Genomic DNA, 20273 nt, shown 5'->3' with positions numbered 1-20273 from the left:
CAAAATAACGATATAATATGTAATTTGATGATCACACGTACATAATTATACGTTTCTAATCTCCGCAGCGTGTTGCTTTCGAAAGCACTAATAATCTCTGTTCGGACCAATTATATAAGTGCGTGATCGAAATATCCGCCGAGCGATTAGGCCATTCACCTTACAAAGTAAGAGCCGCGAACTTGTACGCTTAAGCGATTGGTGGAATTAAAAGGATGGAGAAAGGTCGCGCGAGTTCTCTCGTCAACATTTTCCCGCGACAAATCTCGCTCAACAGATTCGTATCTCGTCACGAAAGCGGCCGTTGCACGCCGTTGCGTTCCATTTGCATTGTCGGATATTACAATATACAACGGCAACAATGATGAGATGCAACGGCTGCTTCTCAACTTAATATTACGCGACACCATTTCGAGAGCTACCATTCATTATTCTCTCCCTATCTCTTTTTCTCTTTGATTATCGACGACGGTCGTTTCTTCTTCCCGCTTGATCGTCGTATAACCCGCGTTTATGATTATTATTGATCAACCGTTTTGTTTCTCCCTCGTGTATACGTGCGTGCCGAATATACGCTTGGCCGAAATAGCACGCCACGCGGCACTATAATGTTGGCACGACAGAGCGAATATAGAGACGGCGGACCTTAATGAATCTTTATGGGATGATGTCGTGAACTTGTATACCCTCCGGTAACTAACTGAACCCGGTCGCGTTAACCATTGGCGCGACTCATTCGTCGCGCTACTCAACTTTTCGCGCGATGTTGTCCACGGACATTCTCTCGTTATCGCGCGCGTTAACAGACGGTCAAATTTCGAAAAGTATGTAGAAAAATATATTTCTCATCTCGCCTCTACGTACTGCAAAAAAAATATAATAGCTTCTTGCGATACAAAGCTGTAAATACAATGTGTAACCAGAAAATGATCGTGTAACTTTGGAAAAAAAAATGTCAATTTCTTAAAGCAATTAACAATAAGTTAAAAGTATGAAAAATTATCCTTTTGCTATATTTTCTATGACTACGCCAATGCGACCGACTGCTCATTAACTTGGACGATTAGGTTGCCGCGAGTTTGATGGTGTAGACTGTAGACGGTCGTGTTCGTAAAATTTGAAGGGCGTGTAAAAGGCCCGTGGGGTCCCGGCTGGCCGCGCGCGTCTTGATTGTCATCAACTCGTTGCTTGTCGCGTGATATTGTCATTAGCTCGCCTCAGCCATCGTCACCCGCGCCAGTCGTGCTTGGACGTAAAAGAGACCTACTTTAGGTCCCACGGATCGATTCGCCACGACCGATCGATCCGAAAATTCCTTGTCACCTCTCTGTGCACGCGGGTATTTATGATCCTTATATTTACGTGACTTTCACAACTTTCGGCAAATTGTTTATAGATAAGCTACTGCGTTCCCCGTTAAAAAAATTCGCGATGTATTCCAAATATAATGCAAAATTGTAGTTTCATGACATTACTTTTTGTAGTATTTCTCACTTATGTATTATGACTTACCGGGATCCGATGAGTCCAGACTGGCTGGCGCTTGCTGGCTGAGGGGTCCGGGTGTACCACCACTTCCAGGGCTACGCGCGTCGTCATTAGCACCCGCGCCGGGATACGAAAGCGACGAGGAAGGTGGCCTCTGTAACGCAAAGAAAATTATAAATTTATATAATAATGTCGAGATCGAGATCGTTCTTGTTATTTTTATATCATATTAATATTATGGTATATTATGCATTACATGTCGTTATCAAGTGAAATTGGAAATTATACAATCTTAAAGTCAACCTAACCACTGTTTGCTGTGAGATGATATGATATATGTCTATACGTATTATTTTCGCTCTTAATAGTCTTCTTTCGTGTAAGTAAAAAAGCTTCTTGCTTGTGTGTGAAGCGCATGTCACGCCAACGTGTGTTAGGAATTTTTCGAGCGTTCACGCTCGTCACGCACGTGCATACACGATATCTCTGGATATTTTTTCGATCAGACACTATATAAACAACCAAGAACCACGTGCGAAAAAAACGATTCAATAATCAATTCGATTGATGGTTTATTTGACATTTTGATTGAGAGGGGATCAACGTTAATGATCATTTATAATATACTATTTTAATATACGCTCAGGAAAATAATCATCAGTTTTATTATCGCAAATATGTAAAATTCACAATCATTGAATTGATGATGCGATACAATATTCAAGCGATTTATATTAATGAACGCTCCAAAATAGTGTATCGTAAAATAAAACGTTTCGTCAAATTAATGACTAACTTTAATTACTCTTTTCGGTTCTGACTCTTAAAACCTGGTGTTTTTACGTTTTGTCCCAGACACCCTGTACACAAGGTCCATTGATGGCCGCGTGTCAAGCTGTTTTCGATCTCGATTAAAGACGGAGCACACGTATCTCCCCACGAAAATGCTGCCGGCATACTTAAATGATTCGAGATAGCCCAGCGGGACGCGCACGACTTACGAATCAACAGATTTACTGGGAGCGCGCGACGAATGTCTACCGTAAAATATTTCATCATTTATTCCGCAGGTGTAGCCATGTGATAATGACGCTTGTATAGAATCTCTATCACTGTAGGAGGATAGAAGCGAGACGAATTCGACACAAAATCGACGACAATGCACAGCGCCGTCCATAAATACGTGGTTGGTTTCGCAAAGAAATGGCTGACGAGAGTGAAAAGAACAAGGAAAACTCTAGATTACAGTAGTATCGTCTCTGTATGCATCGTTGGAATTTTCCGCACGGAACGCGAGGAAAGAAACGTTCGCGAGTTCAGCAAACTTTCTCCTCTTGTCATGAATTACTTGGTGGGGTATATACGAACAACAAATCGTAGATCAATCTAAGGCAATTTGCTGCTCCTCATTGACGTGCTTCAAAGTGTTATTACAGCCGCGAGATGAAGGAGCGTGCGAAGAGGATATTCATTGAATGATTCCTCATAACGATCGTACGATGAACGCACTGATCTTCAGGGTCATTGGCTTCATTTTTCGAATATCGAATTTTTTCTGGCTACGCGTGACGATGCGTGTTCTTCGAGGAACAGCCATCTATTCGAAAACAACTTTTCGTATTTTTTATCGAAATCGTTGTGAAGAAAAAAGTTGTGTTTGCACGTGCCAGTTTATTGATCCCGTCGCGAGGTCGCGAAGGGTAAGAATTTGAAGCGAGCGAATCTCTCGATATCACGAAGCGAAATGTCTGGGTATATCACGTCTGGCCAGGCAACAATGAGTGACAGCTACTCCCACATGCTGTCATAGGCGTCATCTTCGCGATAATGTACCGACTCGCTCCCTCTCTCGATTGCCTGCTCTCGTATCTCGCCTGAAATCGTTACACGGTCAACTCTAGATCTCTGCTGACGCGGAGACATGTCACGTATGAATTTACTGCTTTGTACCTACGAGCGCCATCGTGGACAAACGTTCAGCAACATTTAAGGAACGATAAGTATAAACAATTAAACGTTAAACAATTAAAATTTTTCATACTGTTCATCTGTATTGCATATCTGGAGGACAAATAAAAAACAAAAGTGTTTTTATTTTTTATCGCTCAATGTACTTTTTTAAGTATCTTTCTTTTTGTCGTCTTTGTTCGTCTCTAAAAGGAAAAATGTTTAAAAAATCTCAAAAAAGAATTACTGTCGTCAATTAAAAAAATTACTTAATTAAAAGCTTTAAAAATTTAGGATAGCTTATGAAAATTTTTTCTTATCGGAAAATCTCAAGCAGAAGGCTCAAGCATAATAATAGATGATAGGTAAAATCAGAAGTCTTCACTCTGATTTGACTAATCGCTCACGAGCCTTGAATGATTATTTGCTCAGGGACTGCAGGGCCTATAAATTGCACGAGCAAGTAAATACACGAGAGTGGTAACGAACGACTAAGGGGGAACATTAATAATGCATCGGTTGTCGCCGGTCCGCTTCCTACTGGCATCCAACGTAAAACGAGAGATCATGGTCGACTGGGCGAATGATTTTCAGATCGTAAATAAATTTATTATCGCAATAATTGGCCGAACGATATTATTTCTCTCGCGCGAAGAATTTGATTTTGTGTCTAATTGTAAGTCTTGCGCGGTTTTTAAATCATTTCTTCAAACATTTTACACAACACATCATTAAATCTTAGTTTATCTTAGTTTATCTTAGCATCCTGACTACACGCAATTAACGATAATTATTAAGGGATCTTAAATGAATATGCTCATCAAATTGTCATCATCCTTTCGGTAGATTCTAATCATTCGGTAAAAAAAAAACAGTCGTAGAGGTTTATGGTCGCGTATGGATGTGGCTCATGGTATACCTCTAAAACTGACGTCACTTCCTACTAAAGGCTGAATCGCCGTTTTTTAAGTGGTCAGTAGGGTCCACCGCGTGACTCGTGTCGATGCAATGATAAACGGGTTAACGGGTCGACGTGCTACGCGCTCTCGTTCCACGTCGTTGCCTCTCGCTCGCACGTCCGTCCCGCCGTCAGTCTCTCTGTCTGTATATGCCAGTCCGTCTACTACTGGGTACTCTTAAAGCGTAATTCGACAAACCGGATGTCTGGCCTGCCCCTTAAATAAATCAGTTGCCCGCATCTCATATTCCACCCCCGCTCGTTCATACCGCACGTTTCCTTCCCCTCGAGTAAGAATAGTCTTTTCTAGACCACGAGAGAATACGTCCTCGAGAGGAAATAATAGTCGTCGAAAAAAACCATAATAAAAATTAATTCTCGTAAAAATAGTTGCGTGCAAGTGTAAGCGATTGAAATCGGGAATCGCTTTTAATATCCGCCATCCGCTGGCCATTGCCAGAGCGCATTCACCGTTGTCATCCTGGCGGACGATAAATTACGATCGCTCATTGAAACGACATACACAGGTGCGTCACATGTATCGTGCGCGTATTCGGTGATCTGGAGCATGAATCGCATTTTGGAGCGGAATCGCATGAGATCGCGAGGATACGCAATTTAATCTCGCGAATCGCGCTTTTAAATTATCGTACGCATATATTAATTGGCCGCGGGGTAACGTAATGCCATATAATTATCTAATTACAGGCCAGGCATTAGTCTCGCTGACTGGTTTACGGGCGAGATACGTAAATCTCTGCAATTAATTTATTGGTGCTCAAGAACACTCGAGTAGAGGCTAAGAGAACAAGACATAAACAAGGCAGATATAGGTGCGATAAAGACGGAGAGAACCAACGGCTCCAAGTAGAAGAAAGATCGACAGAATGACTAGATAGAGACGGATATATTGTGGAGGCAAGGCAGCACATTGTGTAAGCATGCTCATCGACTGGACCCAGATCTAAAGTCTCTGACTTCTTAATCGTCCCACAGAGCGGAGTGAGAGAGCGGGCAGAAAGGAATACGAGAGAGAAACGGATGAAAAAGAGATAGAGTGATGAAACTCTAAAGAAAGAGAAAGAGAAAGAGAAAGAGAAAGAGCGAAGACTTCTAGTCTCTGTCCGTGTAGTCTTGAATTTCTCGGCGATACCGGCGGGCGTATAGGGATCATAAATTACGATTTATTGCAGTGGCAGCGCCTCCGCTCGGCGGATTATCTTACCGTTATGTCAGCACGCTACAATTATATTTACATTTCCTTCGTAATGGAATATCATGCTGTGGCATCGCGCCCATCCAGCCGCCAACTAAACCAAATGTGTCCGAGATGGATTCTCCAGGTAACTGAATTATTTTCCCTGAAGGGATATAACGATTGAAAACGCTTTTAAAGTATTCACGAAGGGAAATTCGGAAAAATTTTATCCAAATCACCAAACCTTCGTGATAACTTTGAAGTAAAAAAAATCCCGTGCATTCGAATTACTTTGATTTTTTTATATCAGGGAGAATATTTTCTCTCTCCATCGAGGGAAATCACATTCGAATTAAAGAGGAAAATAATGCGTAACGCGGATTTATAGAATAAAGGAGTACAGAGAAAAACATGTTGTAGATGGGACTTTAAAGGTCAACCTAATGATAGCCACAAAATTCGAGCGATTAAATAGCAACGAGTTTAAATTTTAACAAGGTGCACACCTGACCGAAGAATGATTTTAACGCTCGTATAAACGAAACAAATTTATGAGGGCTGAGGTGGGAGAAAGAATAAGACGGGGGCAGCAGCCTGTTTTGACCAGCATCCGTTTCCTTTCACGAGATGAATGCACGAGAGTGAGCGGTGCTTTAAGGAAGACGATCCGGTCAGTCATAAATATGGAATCTGGGTATTTGGCGCGTTGTGTCAATAAAACCAAGCCCAGATTCGTGCTGTTGCTTTTATGACTCCTACTGCATCCATCGCTTTTGGCGCGTGTTATCGGAAACGTGTTCGCCACAAAAACGGGTTTGGATTCCAGATATCAGAAAGCTAGGCTCCTGCATACCGTAAAATTCGACGAGATATTTGCGATATCGATTTTTTTCGAATATTTAATATTACTTTGAACGTTAAAAACACGTTATGTTTCTTTTTTATCGCAACCGAGTTAAACCTAACAGAATACACTTTTATTATAACGTATGTAAAATAATACATATGATAATATATAGATATGCATAATATAACATGTAACATGTATACCATTTAATCATATACATATAATCAGACTTAATTTCTACTTTATATACAATTAAAAGTAATGTAGTACATGTAATCTCTTTAGCAGAGTAGTTTCAAAAAAAAAAGAATGAGCGTGTGATGAATTCAGTTCGGGAACAGGAACTGTGCGTCTACGGGAACAGCGCCGAGTTTAGGTCAGAAAGACGCGAGAGGGGAAGGGAGATTTAAGAGGCAAAAGGTCCAGCGAGAAGGAAGGGTCCGTACTCGACCAGCTGATGGATCTAATCAACATTCCTCCCTAATCACGACATAGTCCCTTCTCTCTCTCGAGGTACTCCCTGTACCTCCTCCTCTCTTCACGTAAGAGGCTCTCGACTTCCCGGCTCTGTATATACAGTGCCTGTCTTTCGTTCTTTCACATGCTTACCATCTCGCTCGCCCTCGTCCACCGTTCTCTCGGACTTGATGGAGATTTGCAGATGCGTCCACCTCTCTCTCGTTTCGCCGCCACCGCAGTCATTTTAATTTAACCGCCGTATAAATTAGACTCCCAAATGATCGTCTATCTCAAAAAACCGCCGCGACTACGAAAAACCGGCAGCGCGCCGTAGATGATCCGCGCTGACGAACAACCTCCTCCGAATCCTTCAGATTTGGAACGCGGTAATATGAGATACAGGACAAGAACTTGGTATGAAAATAATCCGTTATATTTTCGAGAAATTAATTAATCCAAGAATACTTCCTTTACGTTATTTTATATATAACATTTATTTAATTTAAAGTAATAAAACACATTATGTGTGTGTGTGTGTGTGTGTGTGTGTGTAAAATGATGTAAAATTGAATTGTGAAATATCTGCACTCTTAAATAAAGTCACAAAAAATTATTCAACATGATGCCTTACAAAAGTGTCCGTAAGAATGATTTATTCGTCATATTAATATTCGATTCGACCAACGTCATTTAAAGTTTAGAATAATTATTCAAAATGTTGAAAGCGTTAAATATCCAGACTGATTCGTAATTGTCAAACGTCGCAAGTTCTAATGTTGTATCTATTATATTATTGCTGTATTGGAGGATCTGCTTGCACGATATGATATTGTATAAAAAAAAAAGTAAGCGGTGAAAAGAAAAGAAAAAAACATAAGATAATTCTCTCGCATTCTCTCGCGATATCCTGAGGTAGGCGTCGCCGAAGGCGGCAGGATTTTAATTCCCATGCGCCGTCGATCTTGCCACTCGGGGTTGAATGCCGTTGAAGGATGGTCCACGGTTTGCGGGTGCCAGCGATAACGGCGGGCAACGTACCGGCAACGACACGCTCGAAACCGGCAGCAACGGCCGGCGGGTGGGTACTATCGAGCTCGTTTCATATCTAACGGCACGGTGGTGGCGTTCCTCGGCTAATTGGTTTCCCATGTTGCCTCCGCTCCCTCGGGATAAGACTTCTTCTTCTTCTTCTTCTTCTTCTTCTTCTTCTTCTTCTTCTTCTTTTCTTCCGCTCCATCTCCCGCTGTCTCTTATGCCTCTTTTCTTCCCGGTCTCTCGTATACACGTTGGTGACGTACGTCCGTTCTTCTCACCGATATTCGGAACCAGCGAATTCAACTAACCATCGTATACGATACTGTATTAATGTGACGTTATCTTATCTCAAACATTCGCTTCCAATTTTCTAAATACAAAATTACGTCCAAAGTTTTCGTCCAGCAGGTTTTGCCGAGATACGACGACGCTAATTGGGAATCGGCGAGATGAGAGCTTGCATTTCGAATGGCTAAAGGTTCAAGGTCAAGGATAGAAGGCGACCACGACGAGAGGGATTTTAATAAGTTCGAGAGCAAATTTGCACGCACACGCACACGCACACGCACACGCACACGCACACGCACACGCACTCGACGAGGGTAGCGCGTGCGTGTAGGATAAGCGAGTGGGGCGAAAGCGACGCTAACGATTGCCAAGAGGCAGCATCTTATCGTGAACTGCAATCGCATTAAGCGCGGACAGTGACACCCAGCCCCGACTGTGTGTGTATATATATATATATATATATATATATATATATATATATATATATATATATATATATACGTTCATTAGCGCGAAAAATAATCGAGGGTTCGCGAGCATCGCGCAAAGAAACGAGAGACCAGTCGTTAATGTTCCTTGTCCATTACCGGCGAGAACCTTCATCATAGAACTGGTTATTTTGATGAATTGACTTTCGTAATGAACTTGTTCCATATTAAATAAATTGATCTAATTGCAAGCGTCTGACAAAATCTACAACAATTTGAAAATTTTGATATGTCGACAGCATGATGCTTTCCAAGAGCAACGAAAGACACTTTCAGGATTCTTATGTTGCGATCGGTATCTTGTAAAGATATAAATCATCAACGATTCGTGAGAACCACTGTTCACTGGGAGAGAGAGAGATGAACCGGACGGACGAAGCCTTGATAGCGGCCACTCTGCCCACATATGTTAACGCGTTCGCACAGGCATCGCGTGACACACACTACAGCACGCATACGGCACGCATATGAACGAGGAAGGGACGTATTGACAGCGACGATACTCGACCTGAAACTCACCGAAACGTTTCACCGTCGAGACGACGTTTCGAGTCGACAGTAACGTTAGCCAGGATCACGAATATGACGCGCAACTCATTTAATCATCTACAAGTGTCTGTTGCAAGGTTGCGAATGATGTAAAAGAAATAAATTTGTGAGAAAATAAATTAGATGTAATATATTTCTTCTTTTTCAAGAATTTAGAACTCTCTTCGACATCGAAGAACGAGACATCTCATCAAAATCTAGCATAGATGACGTGTAATCTAAGCTAATGCTCGTATTTTTATACTTTGCAGTATAAGATGACAACGTGACAACGCGGATTTCGTGAATTCGATTCGAAGACGGGAAAAACGAATTGGAAAATGCGTGACACGCGTGTAGATATTCGTCTGATCGTGCAGCGTCAAGGGATTGCACGTCTCCCTTTCCCACAGTATAAATCCATATCCATAAAATGCATATTTAACGAGATCGTCACCGCGCTCCACGTGATGCAAATTCTTGCGGAAGCTTAGCAAGTCGGATGGTCCGCCGGAGGATACGTGAAAAGAAAACACACGCGATCCACGTACGTGCGTCCCACGTGTGTTGAAAAATAGAAGAATTCGCGGAGAGATATTCGCCATCGCGGTAAATTCAAGCGATATCTCTTGACAGACAGACGTAAATGTAGAATGCGAACCGGAGGTAAGCGCGTGCGACAAAAGTGCAGTTTCTTCTGCTTGAATTTCTTGCGAAAATATTTTAGAGCATTTTCATTTCAAGTGAATAATTGGTTTTATACAATTTCTCATATTTGTTGAAATTATAATGAATGTAATTTAAGAATTTACAAGCCTAAAATATAATTTATAAAGAAAAGATTAAAGATAGACGTAAAGACGTCTTACAACACTGTTATTAATTAATACGTTAATACGTGTATTAACTTAGGACATAAACAATATAGGTAAAGCACGTGCCACGAGATACACATCGGCGATCGATCATTACTCGCTCATATGGTTGGTTACTACGATGGAGCAACGCGTCATATAATGAGACACGGCGGAGAAGCTAATAATAACGCGTGCAATCAAACGCTCGAGTTCGAGCGATGCTGTTTCTATTGCCGGCATACAGGAAGAGAGGAGTTGGTCCAGAACTGTCCGCGTTCGACGTTGACCACACAACGTTGGCCGTCAATGAATAGATCAACGTGCGAACGATATTTCACCCTCGATTTGCGCACAAATTGGTCTTTAAGTGATATCAACTTCCGGAACTGCAGACAAAAGAGACGATGACGGCAATTAATTATCAGAATATTTTTCTCTCTTACTTCACACTTTACTTTGAAAAATAAGGTTTATTTAAAAATATGATTTGTATAAATAAAAAAATAACCATTTTTTCATCTTCGAATGTGTTTACACGCATTGGTCTCGAGTTTTTTAGCGATCGCTTAATTATAAGAGAACGGTCGTGAGATTTTTTAAAATCTTGACACTGAGAATGGAAGATCGCGCTTCGAATCGTAAAGAAGAAAAGAATAAAGTGTCTGTGGCTACGCAATCCACAAACTTCCGTAACGATTCCGTCAGATCAGGCGAGTCAGCACGATCGCTACAGGCAGAAAACAGCCACGGTCGTTAGGAGGAAATGGTTTTTAAAAGGGGAGTGTCGGAAGGGGAGCACGGGGGTTTGCTCGCTCACCTCCTGTCCTTACGTCTGTCACTCGAAACACGCAACACATTCTCTCGCACGTCACGCTATTATTACATCGCGCTGACCGCACCGCTAGCCGTGTCTGTATATATTTATTTATATACATGTACAATCTATGATGTAGGGGTGCAAAAGTGCTGTCGTGCGAATAAAGGAATCTGTAGGACTTACACCTGTGCAAAAGAGAGAAAAGAATCCTTCGGTAACGAACAAGATTCACGATCATCATCAGATGTTTACGATTAGCATTCCGCCGATCATGTTTATAAGTTCTTATCTCTGTATGCACTCTTTATAAAAAAGAAATACAAATAACCTGAGAAAAAGTCACGAATACTCAGGCTCAATAATTTCTCACGTGGCATTTTAAAGACTACTTCTAGACATTTGTAAACATCATCATACAAGATCTGCCAAGAGCATCGTAAAATATGAGAGCGAGAGAACCGAGCTTTTCCAATCACTGTGTTCATAGTCATTATTCATTTTTCACGAGGAAACATTTTCCTTCGATGGACGCGGGCGAAGATCAACGCGAGTGAAATTCATGCTAGACATCTCGCGTTTCCTCTCGAGTGTCCATTCGAGAGTTACGAATAGCGTGTAAACAATGGCCGTAAAACACGGCAAGAAGACGCAGAGCAACGGTGAACGGCGACACGGCCGTATCTTAATTGCCGTCAAACAGATAAAATAGGGCACCAAGGCACGCGCGTGCGAGAGAGACGGCGGACGTGTCGTCGAGAGATGCCTCTGCATCGTGCGATCTCTCACGCTGGGGACCCAAGTTTAACGGGAAGTCTTTTACACTTCTTGCCGGCTTCGTGGCTTCTCATCTCGAAGCCACGATGACGGTATACGGTAAGGTCGTTTGCCTCTTCCGCATCTAGGCATCGCCATTAATGCTTCATTACGCTTTACAAGAGAGAACGGATAAAACTCATCGACGCCGTACAATTATCATATTACGATTATGTTGATGGCCTGACATAACTTTAATTAATTGTCTAAGTCAGCCACTGACAAGAAGCATTTCGTATTTACAATGACGTAAATTTACGTGTTGCAAAAAGTTCATTCCCGTGCTAAATTCTAGTCTCTTGACGTATTTAAAGAGAGCTACTTTATATATGTAGATGTAATCTCAATTAGAAAAGATTAATTGCTCTCTTGACTGAATATGACTGAATATTCTTAATGTGATGTCAGCAAAACGTAATAAAATAGTACGTATAATAATAGTATACTCAATCACTTTTTCTCTTAATTTCAAGTAAATAATTTTTATTAAATTTTTTTATAATATTCCATTCACATTTTGTGATTTTTTAAATTTTAGCTATATAGCCTAGCCTTAATTATATACATGTTTTTATCATTTTGATTTCCATAGATAAAAGTAATAATTGTAAGGAACAAGAGAGTTCTCGCCTTTTTTTTTTTTTTTTTTACGTAAGGCGATTATCGTCCGAGAATCTTCGACTTCAATCGTATGTCTTGTATCTCGATGTCGTCGTGTATAGGACATAACAATATCCGAGGAAATAAGAGCCAGCGGTTTCTATCGAAGCTTGGAGCGTTTACGAGCGCGCGTGGCAGGAAAAAGGGAGAATGACGATCAGCTATCGAGATTTCGTTTCCAGCCTCGGAAATCAGAAGTGCGTATGTATATATATATATATATATATATTTATATACCATCAGCGATATATTTTGCAAATAAAAACGACATTTTCGACAAGCAAATATTTAAATGATCAAAATCGTTTCCAAATAGAAACAAATTAATAAGAGTATAATTAATGGTAATTCTCAAAGAAAGAGTGCAAGAAAAAAAAAATGTCACTATAAATATACTGTTTCGAACGTTACATTCATTAATTAGATTAAGAAGATAAATAATTTTATTTGACATAAATTTTATTTGTATTCACTATAAAATTTTTGCTAGGCAAGTAGTAAACCATTAATATTCGTCATGACAGGCGGCGGCAAGCGAAACGGACGGGAACGCGGAAGCAGAAAGAATTAATAATATAAATGAGAGAAATGTAATATACCACAATTATTGCAATACGTCGTTGCGTGCGGAAGATTATTTTATTGGATAATGTGCTTTGTTTAGCAAATAATATGGCCTCTAACATAAATGCGATAAAAGGCGGTAAACGTGCGATGTATCTCTGATCGTGAATCAGCCGCGCGTGAAGACGAACGGAAGCTAATTCTGGAATATATGTTGATCGTAGAAATCGTCTATTCGTGCGCGTATAAAGTGCGTAAACAGGCAGATCGAGATGGCATTGTCTCGATACGAGTAACAATATAAATATGCGTAACCCAATGAAAGAGGCGAGAGAAAGAGAAGAGGGATCGGCCGCGAGATAGACGAAGAGAGTACCTATCAACGAGACGGGTCGACGCGGAATTAGGGGACGCGTAGAGACGGATGCGTCGAGTGATGTACTTCCGGTTATTGAACGCCGTCTGGAGCGATTCCTCTGAAATTACGGCGCGTTCCCTGCGCGTTCCCTGCGCGTTCCCTGCGCGTTCCCTGCGCGTTCCTCGTCGCAGACTCCCAGTCGACACCTGGAGCTCCGCCGCCACCGCGCGTCTCGAACCGCTTTCGGCACCGAGAAACACGCTTGCGCGGCTCTTCCTGGATATAAGTCCTGATTAAATACACCCGTCCAGGAAAAGGCGTATGGCACGAGTGAAAACATCTGCTTCAGCTATTCCAGGCTCCCAGCTATATATTAACGCATCGCTGCGATTCGAAATTAACTTATTGTTAGAGACTTGAAAAATCGACGTCTATAACAGCAGCTAATAAAGATAACGAGAAAATTTCTACACACGTTTGAATGGAACATATCTTTTCACTGTAAAATCGAAGAATTGGTTGTCCTCGTTTCGAAAGAAAATTGAAATACCGAGCACGCGTAAAAAGTAAAAAGGTTACAGAATGTTTAAACGTATAACGTTCGATATATTATTATATCATTAAAAGTATGTCGTCAGAAATAAAACATTACTCGCTACATTCGTTAATGTTGCTTTAATGTCGAATGATATAACGTGATGATAGCGAATACACGATCCACATAAGGTACACGCATGACGGTTCCTCACTTAGCTGAATCGCCTTTCGTAATTTCTCGCCGCTAAGTGGCCCGGCACTGCGGGCGTTTTAACATTCCCTCTCATTACTGAGGCCCGAAAATATTTTTTTGCTCTCCCGCGAATGTGTGTACGTCGACCGTTCGACGGAAATGCGTTTCATTAAAAGAAGCGAGAAGATAATGCGCGCGCGCGCGCGCGCACAGCAGTCTTGATCAGCGGTGCATCAGTGATGAAAAGGAAGAGCCATGTGGGCGGCTCATGCTTCAACATTGCAATAAATCACTCTCGCCGGAATAATGAAAATTTATGTCATAAACGTGCAGATTGCCGGTAGATAATTACTTCGCGCTGTAACCAACTTGGCATGTTACGAAAGCGCGAGAATGGGATGGAACAATGACAAAGCAGATAACATACATTGTTATTGAAATTGTCGATATGTGTCATGTCATGTATAAAGTGTCCCAGATTTATCGAGCACTGTTTCAAAGTCACGGATTTCTCGATGAATTTAAAGCTGATTCTTCTTTCAAACAACTAGACGTTTTCCAATAAACTCTCTTAAAATCTCTTCTTTCATCTTAATTCGCGATTATTCGTTCACGCGTACTTGATAGCTTCAATAGTTTGCATAACCTAATGCCGTAATATTATATTAGATACAATGAATGATACGTATATATCTGCACTCAATTATAAATATTAAGAGCGTTGCCTTATATCGCCTTCAGCCTCTGCGTTTGTCCCATTTTTCTTGTTTAATTCTGTGCTAAAAATCGTGTTTGTTATTCGGCCTAAAAACGCTCTCGGTTAAGGTAAATTTCAAATTTATTTCTCTTACGGCTCAAATTAGTATTTAATAATATTGCCATTATTTTCTTGCACGAGTCTTTGTCGAAAAACGTCCGTTGTAGTTACAAAAATTCATGCCAAAAAAATATAATTCATTCCGATATATTTACCTATCACGCTTCCACGAATGTTAAGACGCGATGTAAAAAGTCATTCACAAAACTCTCTCGATAGAGAGACTCTCATAAAAAATGCATATGTAACGTAAGATTTTTCAAACTGTCCGATGAAAGAGGTTGAGTCGGTACATACGGTATCGACGTGTGTACACATCCGTCAATTTAGGATCGCGTCAGAGCGTGACGACGATAGAATTACGTAATGCGTGCGCGCGTTCGATGTGTACGAGCGCGTGCACGACGCTTATGCTAGAATCGTTTGTGGTTTGCTTTGCGTGTGTCTTTTTTTTTTTTTTTTCACCCGTCGCACATACTACATATGATTACAAAGGGTGGACAAGGTGTTTGCGTATGCATACCTTGGAGGATTTGTTAGCTCTTTTTTCGCGGCATAACGTAGCCGCGGGTGTTATGACGGAATAGACGCGATGCCATGACACGGCAGTCCTCTCTCGATGGTTTTTGTTAAACTGTTTGCATCAGCAAGCGAGAATATTCTGCGAGCACGAGTGGCACGAACGGCTCGGATCATTCCAGGCACTCACAAAGGTCGATGATGCAAATGCGTTACTTTGTCGAAGTACGACAACGAAGCTACGTTAGCTTAGCGCTTTTTATAAAAAGAGGAAGCATTGAATAATTGCTTTTTCTATTACAATTTATGCGCAGTTAAATGAATGTTATTGCACGCAATGAACAAACCCATTCGGATTGCGTGAAGCATACTTAAGAATTAAACGGTGGAAAATATATTTCCTGCCAGAGTGTGCCAGAAAATGAAATAAAAATGTCAAGGTAAATTGCCACCCTTATGGAAACAAAATTAACCGACCGTACGAAATCGTCAATGTCCTGCGTTTTGTTCGAATGATGGTGTGTTGTATCGACCGCGTTATTTCACGACTAAATGACAGCGCGAATATATGTACGCTCGCGCGGTCATTACGATGCGACGCGACGGGTCAGTCTTTTTTTCTTTTTTTTTTTTTTTTTTTTTTTATTCTCCTCTCTTTCTCTCTCTGTGTCTCTTTTTTTCATTCACACTTCTATCAAAGCGTAACAACTCGAGTCCGGCTGTTAAAGGGGGCACTTCACAAAAGCTCGTTTCCCTCGACGGTGACTCGCAGCGGATAGCGGATGGCGATCGTTACCGAAAAGATGCACGCGCACACGACTCGCCGTGTAAACGGCGAGCAGCGCCGACGGAATAATGACGATTTAATGGCACGCTTTGCCGACGTAATGATTTCGACGCGTTATACACGTCCGGTTGTACCAATGGCGGCCATATGGATGCGGACGATGTTGACGCTGCCGTTCCAAAGTGTTCTCTCGCCGTACGCGCTAAAATTATAAATCGAGAAGCGTCTGTGCACAATGCGAGATGCAAAGTAAGCGCCACTGCTGATTATTTCATTCCATAATGTTATGTATGAACACAATGTGCAATACTTAATATCTCTTTATACAATATTATATGTCTTTTGGCGTCAAAGAAATTGTTTATGATCCTTTCTACAGCAATTTAATAAATGACCGTGAACAAAAGAGTACTCATCGGTGGATCAACTTGCGACTGCTTCGTAATGCTGAATTGATTCAAAACACGCTATAGAGAATCCTTCCCCGTTCGCTCATCATCGTTATCGGCCATCTCTTTCCATTAAGAAATATAATCATTTCCCTTGCGAAGTCGTGGTTCTCGGCTGCTGCCGATAGAAATACGGGGGATTCTGTGCGAGTTTCATAGGCTCATAAGTTCGATAAATTCTGACATTTCGAAAGATATTCCAACACCTACGCAGAGGAATTGATTGCAAACAGGCTTGCCTTGGGAGTCTTGTACTCTACAAACGATTCTTGAAATCCCAGAGAGATGAAGAGGAAGAAATTTAATAGATAGCAAAGGCTAAGTCTACATTAAAAAAAAAAAACAATAATGAAAAGTATCGTATAAATAAAAATTATTAACCACTTGAGATAAATTCGGTTTTAATCGAGTTCGAAATACAGCGTAAAAATACAGAGTAAAAATCTTGAAATTTAGATAATTAAGATGAAAGAAGAGGATAAAGGATGTTCTGCATCTTCCGAGAAGACGGAAACCTCTCGCTAAAGAGCGGCACGACGCATAGACTAATGAATATGTTAAATCAATTTCGCAAAACAAGGAGAGTCTACAGAGCGCAAGGGGGCACCGCGGTCGGTCGCGCGGCCGCGAAACCAGGCACGGAGGTCTGTTATTATTGTAATTGCTGCGCGTGTAAAACCGCAGAACACGTGTGGAAAATGAGCCTAATGCGACGCGTGCAGGCAGCGGCGTACAACACGTAACGCATATTTGATCGCGCAGGATGAAAGTAACAAGGATCAAAATAAAAAATGCGTATATATCTGAAAAATATACCGATCACTGTTCTTGAGAGAGAGAGGTGAATCAATCGTCATAAAATTTCGAGGGATTCGTCCGGTCAAGCGTGCGAAAAATATCAAAACTCTACCCTGCTGTTGTAAAATTTATCTTGCTCTCATTTTTTATCTCGGATCTTATAAAATTTCTCGATGTTCTCTTCTGCTTGCTTCTTTAAAAATTAGTTACTTTAATTTTTTTTCCAAAGGAATGCGCCACCGCTCGTTAGGAACGTCCGTCCTCAAACGAGCTATGCACATCTTCCGAAAAATGGAAAAAGATGAGAAAGGATAACATGTATGAGAGAGAAAGAGAGAAGAGAAGGACACAAAGTCGAAGGAGAGGACGAAGAAGCCGACTCGTTGTGCGGTATGCAAAGTCTCTCGTTCATTTAACGAGGGAAGCGAATCTTAAAGATGATTCCCGAGGCCTTTTTCGCGTGCGACGGAGGAGGCGTTTCTTCGTGTGCGTCCACATGTCGAGTAGTCGCGGAACGAGCAGAGAGATGAGAGCGAAGCAAGAAAGAGCGAGCAGTAGAGGAGAGCATTCAGAAAGTAGAAGCGAGTTGGAAGACTGACGAAAAAGGGGCGTCCCTTCTCGCCCTACAGCTGCCTTGAAAAACTCCTCCGGGCGAACCCTGAAAAACTGCTCTGCCTAACGAACCATCGCCTATTCCCATTTAACCGAGAATGCCAGTTACGCTCGCGCGAGTTACAATGGCGAAGCGACTCGCCAATCGCCAACCCGTCCTTTTCTGTCGCATACGCCAACTCGCCTCCTGTTTTCCTCCTGAACTCTCGACTGATGGTTCCATCGAGAGATGAAATCTCAGAAAACGTAACGTAATTTCTTTCGTGCTTATCATTCATTAGTATTAAGCCACGGAGTGATTATTTCATATTGTGAGTGAGTCACATTGTACGGATTACATTCGATTATGTCCTCACATCGAAAGTAAAAAAGAGGACAAAGTAGATAATGAGTAGGTTTCAAACAACTTTACGACAGCGATGTTGAACCACGTGAACCGCTTATACACGGCGGATTAGCGACGCCTTGCTACCGCGCCAAACTTGCGCAATCCCTTATCACAGTCGGTCGATCCTCACCGTAAATACGGTTGCAACAGCTTATAATCCAAAGACACATAGTCAGCAAAGAGCAGCGCTCCGGCTCCGCGACTTCCCTTCCTCTCCTTCTTGCCCAATTACGTCTTCGCTATGCAAATACTCACAAGCTAATGGATGCTCGTCGCTCTAATAAACATACTTAGCCGCTTAGACGAGAGAAAAGAGAGAGAAGAAAAAAAAATATGCGAGAAGAGAGGCTAAAGACGAGACTGTTTACTGTCGGAATTTCAAATTGGTCGACGATTCCGAAATTACTTTGCAAACGAGTCGAATTGCCTATATAAAATTATATTCGAGCAATCTCTCGGTGTGAATTCTCGCATTATCATTAATATAAAAGCTCGCAGCTTTTCTGATCCGCGTGACGTTCGCCGGAGACAAGAAACCGGTTCAGTTCTTTATGCTTTGCGTAATCGCACGAGTAAAGGACGATTCCAGGCCCAGAATTGCATCTCGTAGGGAATCCGCGGTTGTTTACGTTAATCAGGCGCGAAGCGCACCAGGCTGATTTCACGATGTAATCGTCCGGTAAAATGAGGTGAAAGTTACCGGAGGTTGGAAGCTGCGAGCCGCTTCGATCTCGGCGCTCAAACTCGAGTAAATAATTTAGCTTGATAAGCCACGGAGCAATCATAATTATTCATTTCAGCTATATAAGATACTAAGCTAAATTGCAGCCAAATAGATATATGTTTGCACGAGTTAATATCTTGTTTTATAAATATTAATCAATGAAGCACTTGATAAAGCACGCATATCCACTTACGAGAGATCCAGAAAAAGACGTAAATATAAGTACTTTTCAATCGTTGCGCTCTCAACAAGCTGCACCGATATCTGATAAAACAACTATCAAAGAGCGCAAAGTCATTTCCTGAAGCGCGATGTTTCTCGTTCTTCAAAATTAGATATACGATAGCACGTGATTGGCGATATCACGTCGAAGCCGCGGTGATTAGATTAATAGAAATTTGTCAGCGACTTTGATTGCCTGTTAAAACGCTAAATAAGGTCCATTTATAATTTCACAAACGGCAGCAAGCGATATCGATCAACCTGTTGTGCACGCGATTTGATATTCTTAAACACTTAAAGAAGACAACATGATTCGCGACTTGTCCGTTTTGCACTTTTTCCGCTATTCAAGTCAGCATCTAGTTGCTTGCTAATTTTACGAGGAAAAATTAACACAAGGCCATTGTTTTTCAAATCGCATAATAAAAGCACCCAAGTACTGTAAAATGATACGAGAAATAATTTTGTAAATTAATTGATATCGAAAAATATAAAATTAGAAAAATTGTAAATTTTTATCGTAAATTTAATAAACTTAATGAAGTTAATGGTACAAATAAAATATATCGCATTATGATTGAATATTCGATTTGTCATTCTTATAATTTGGAGAAATGATCTTATATATAAGTCGAGAGAGCAATAAATAGCTCGCTCTCTCTCTCTTTCTTTCGGTCAGTGGCACGCGTACGATCTCGAAGAATAAAACACCTGTCTGCCCCCTCTCCCGAAGAGTTATAAACGTTTACGGCACCACATAAACCCTAATTAATTCTCGATTAGCGTAGTGCAATCGAGCTTTCGCTTTGTCCCGCTCTCCTCTCTCTCTCTCTCTCTCTCTCTCTCTCTCTCTCTCTCTCTCTCTCTTTCTTTTTCTCTCGCAATCAAACGAACGACCGTACGTCACGATACAAGGGCGCGT

The 20273-nt window shown here is 41.3% G+C and overlaps 1 protein-coding gene across 5 annotated transcripts in view; it reads right to left on the bottom strand.

The window, feature by feature from the left end:
- The window catches only part of Hth (Meis homeobox homothorax), a 430487-nt gene that overhangs the window by 274333 nt on the left and 135881 nt on the right, over positions 1 to 20273 (bottom strand). For all 5 annotated transcript variants that reach the window (XM_072889618.1, XM_072889616.1, XM_072889619.1 and 2 more), the window contains one exon: positions 1513 to 1642. In XM_072889618.1, coding sequence (XP_072745719.1) covers positions 1513 to 1642 — 130 coding nt within the window. The remainder of the gene's footprint in view (positions 1 to 1512; positions 1643 to 20273) is intronic.

This window comes from Anoplolepis gracilipes, chromosome 4, assembly GCF_047496725.1.
Source record: "Anoplolepis gracilipes chromosome 4, ASM4749672v1, whole genome shotgun sequence".
Taxonomy (NCBI): Eukaryota; Metazoa; Arthropoda; class Insecta; order Hymenoptera; family Formicidae; genus Anoplolepis; species Anoplolepis gracilipes.
This window is presented reverse-complemented; position numbering and strand designations above follow the sequence as displayed.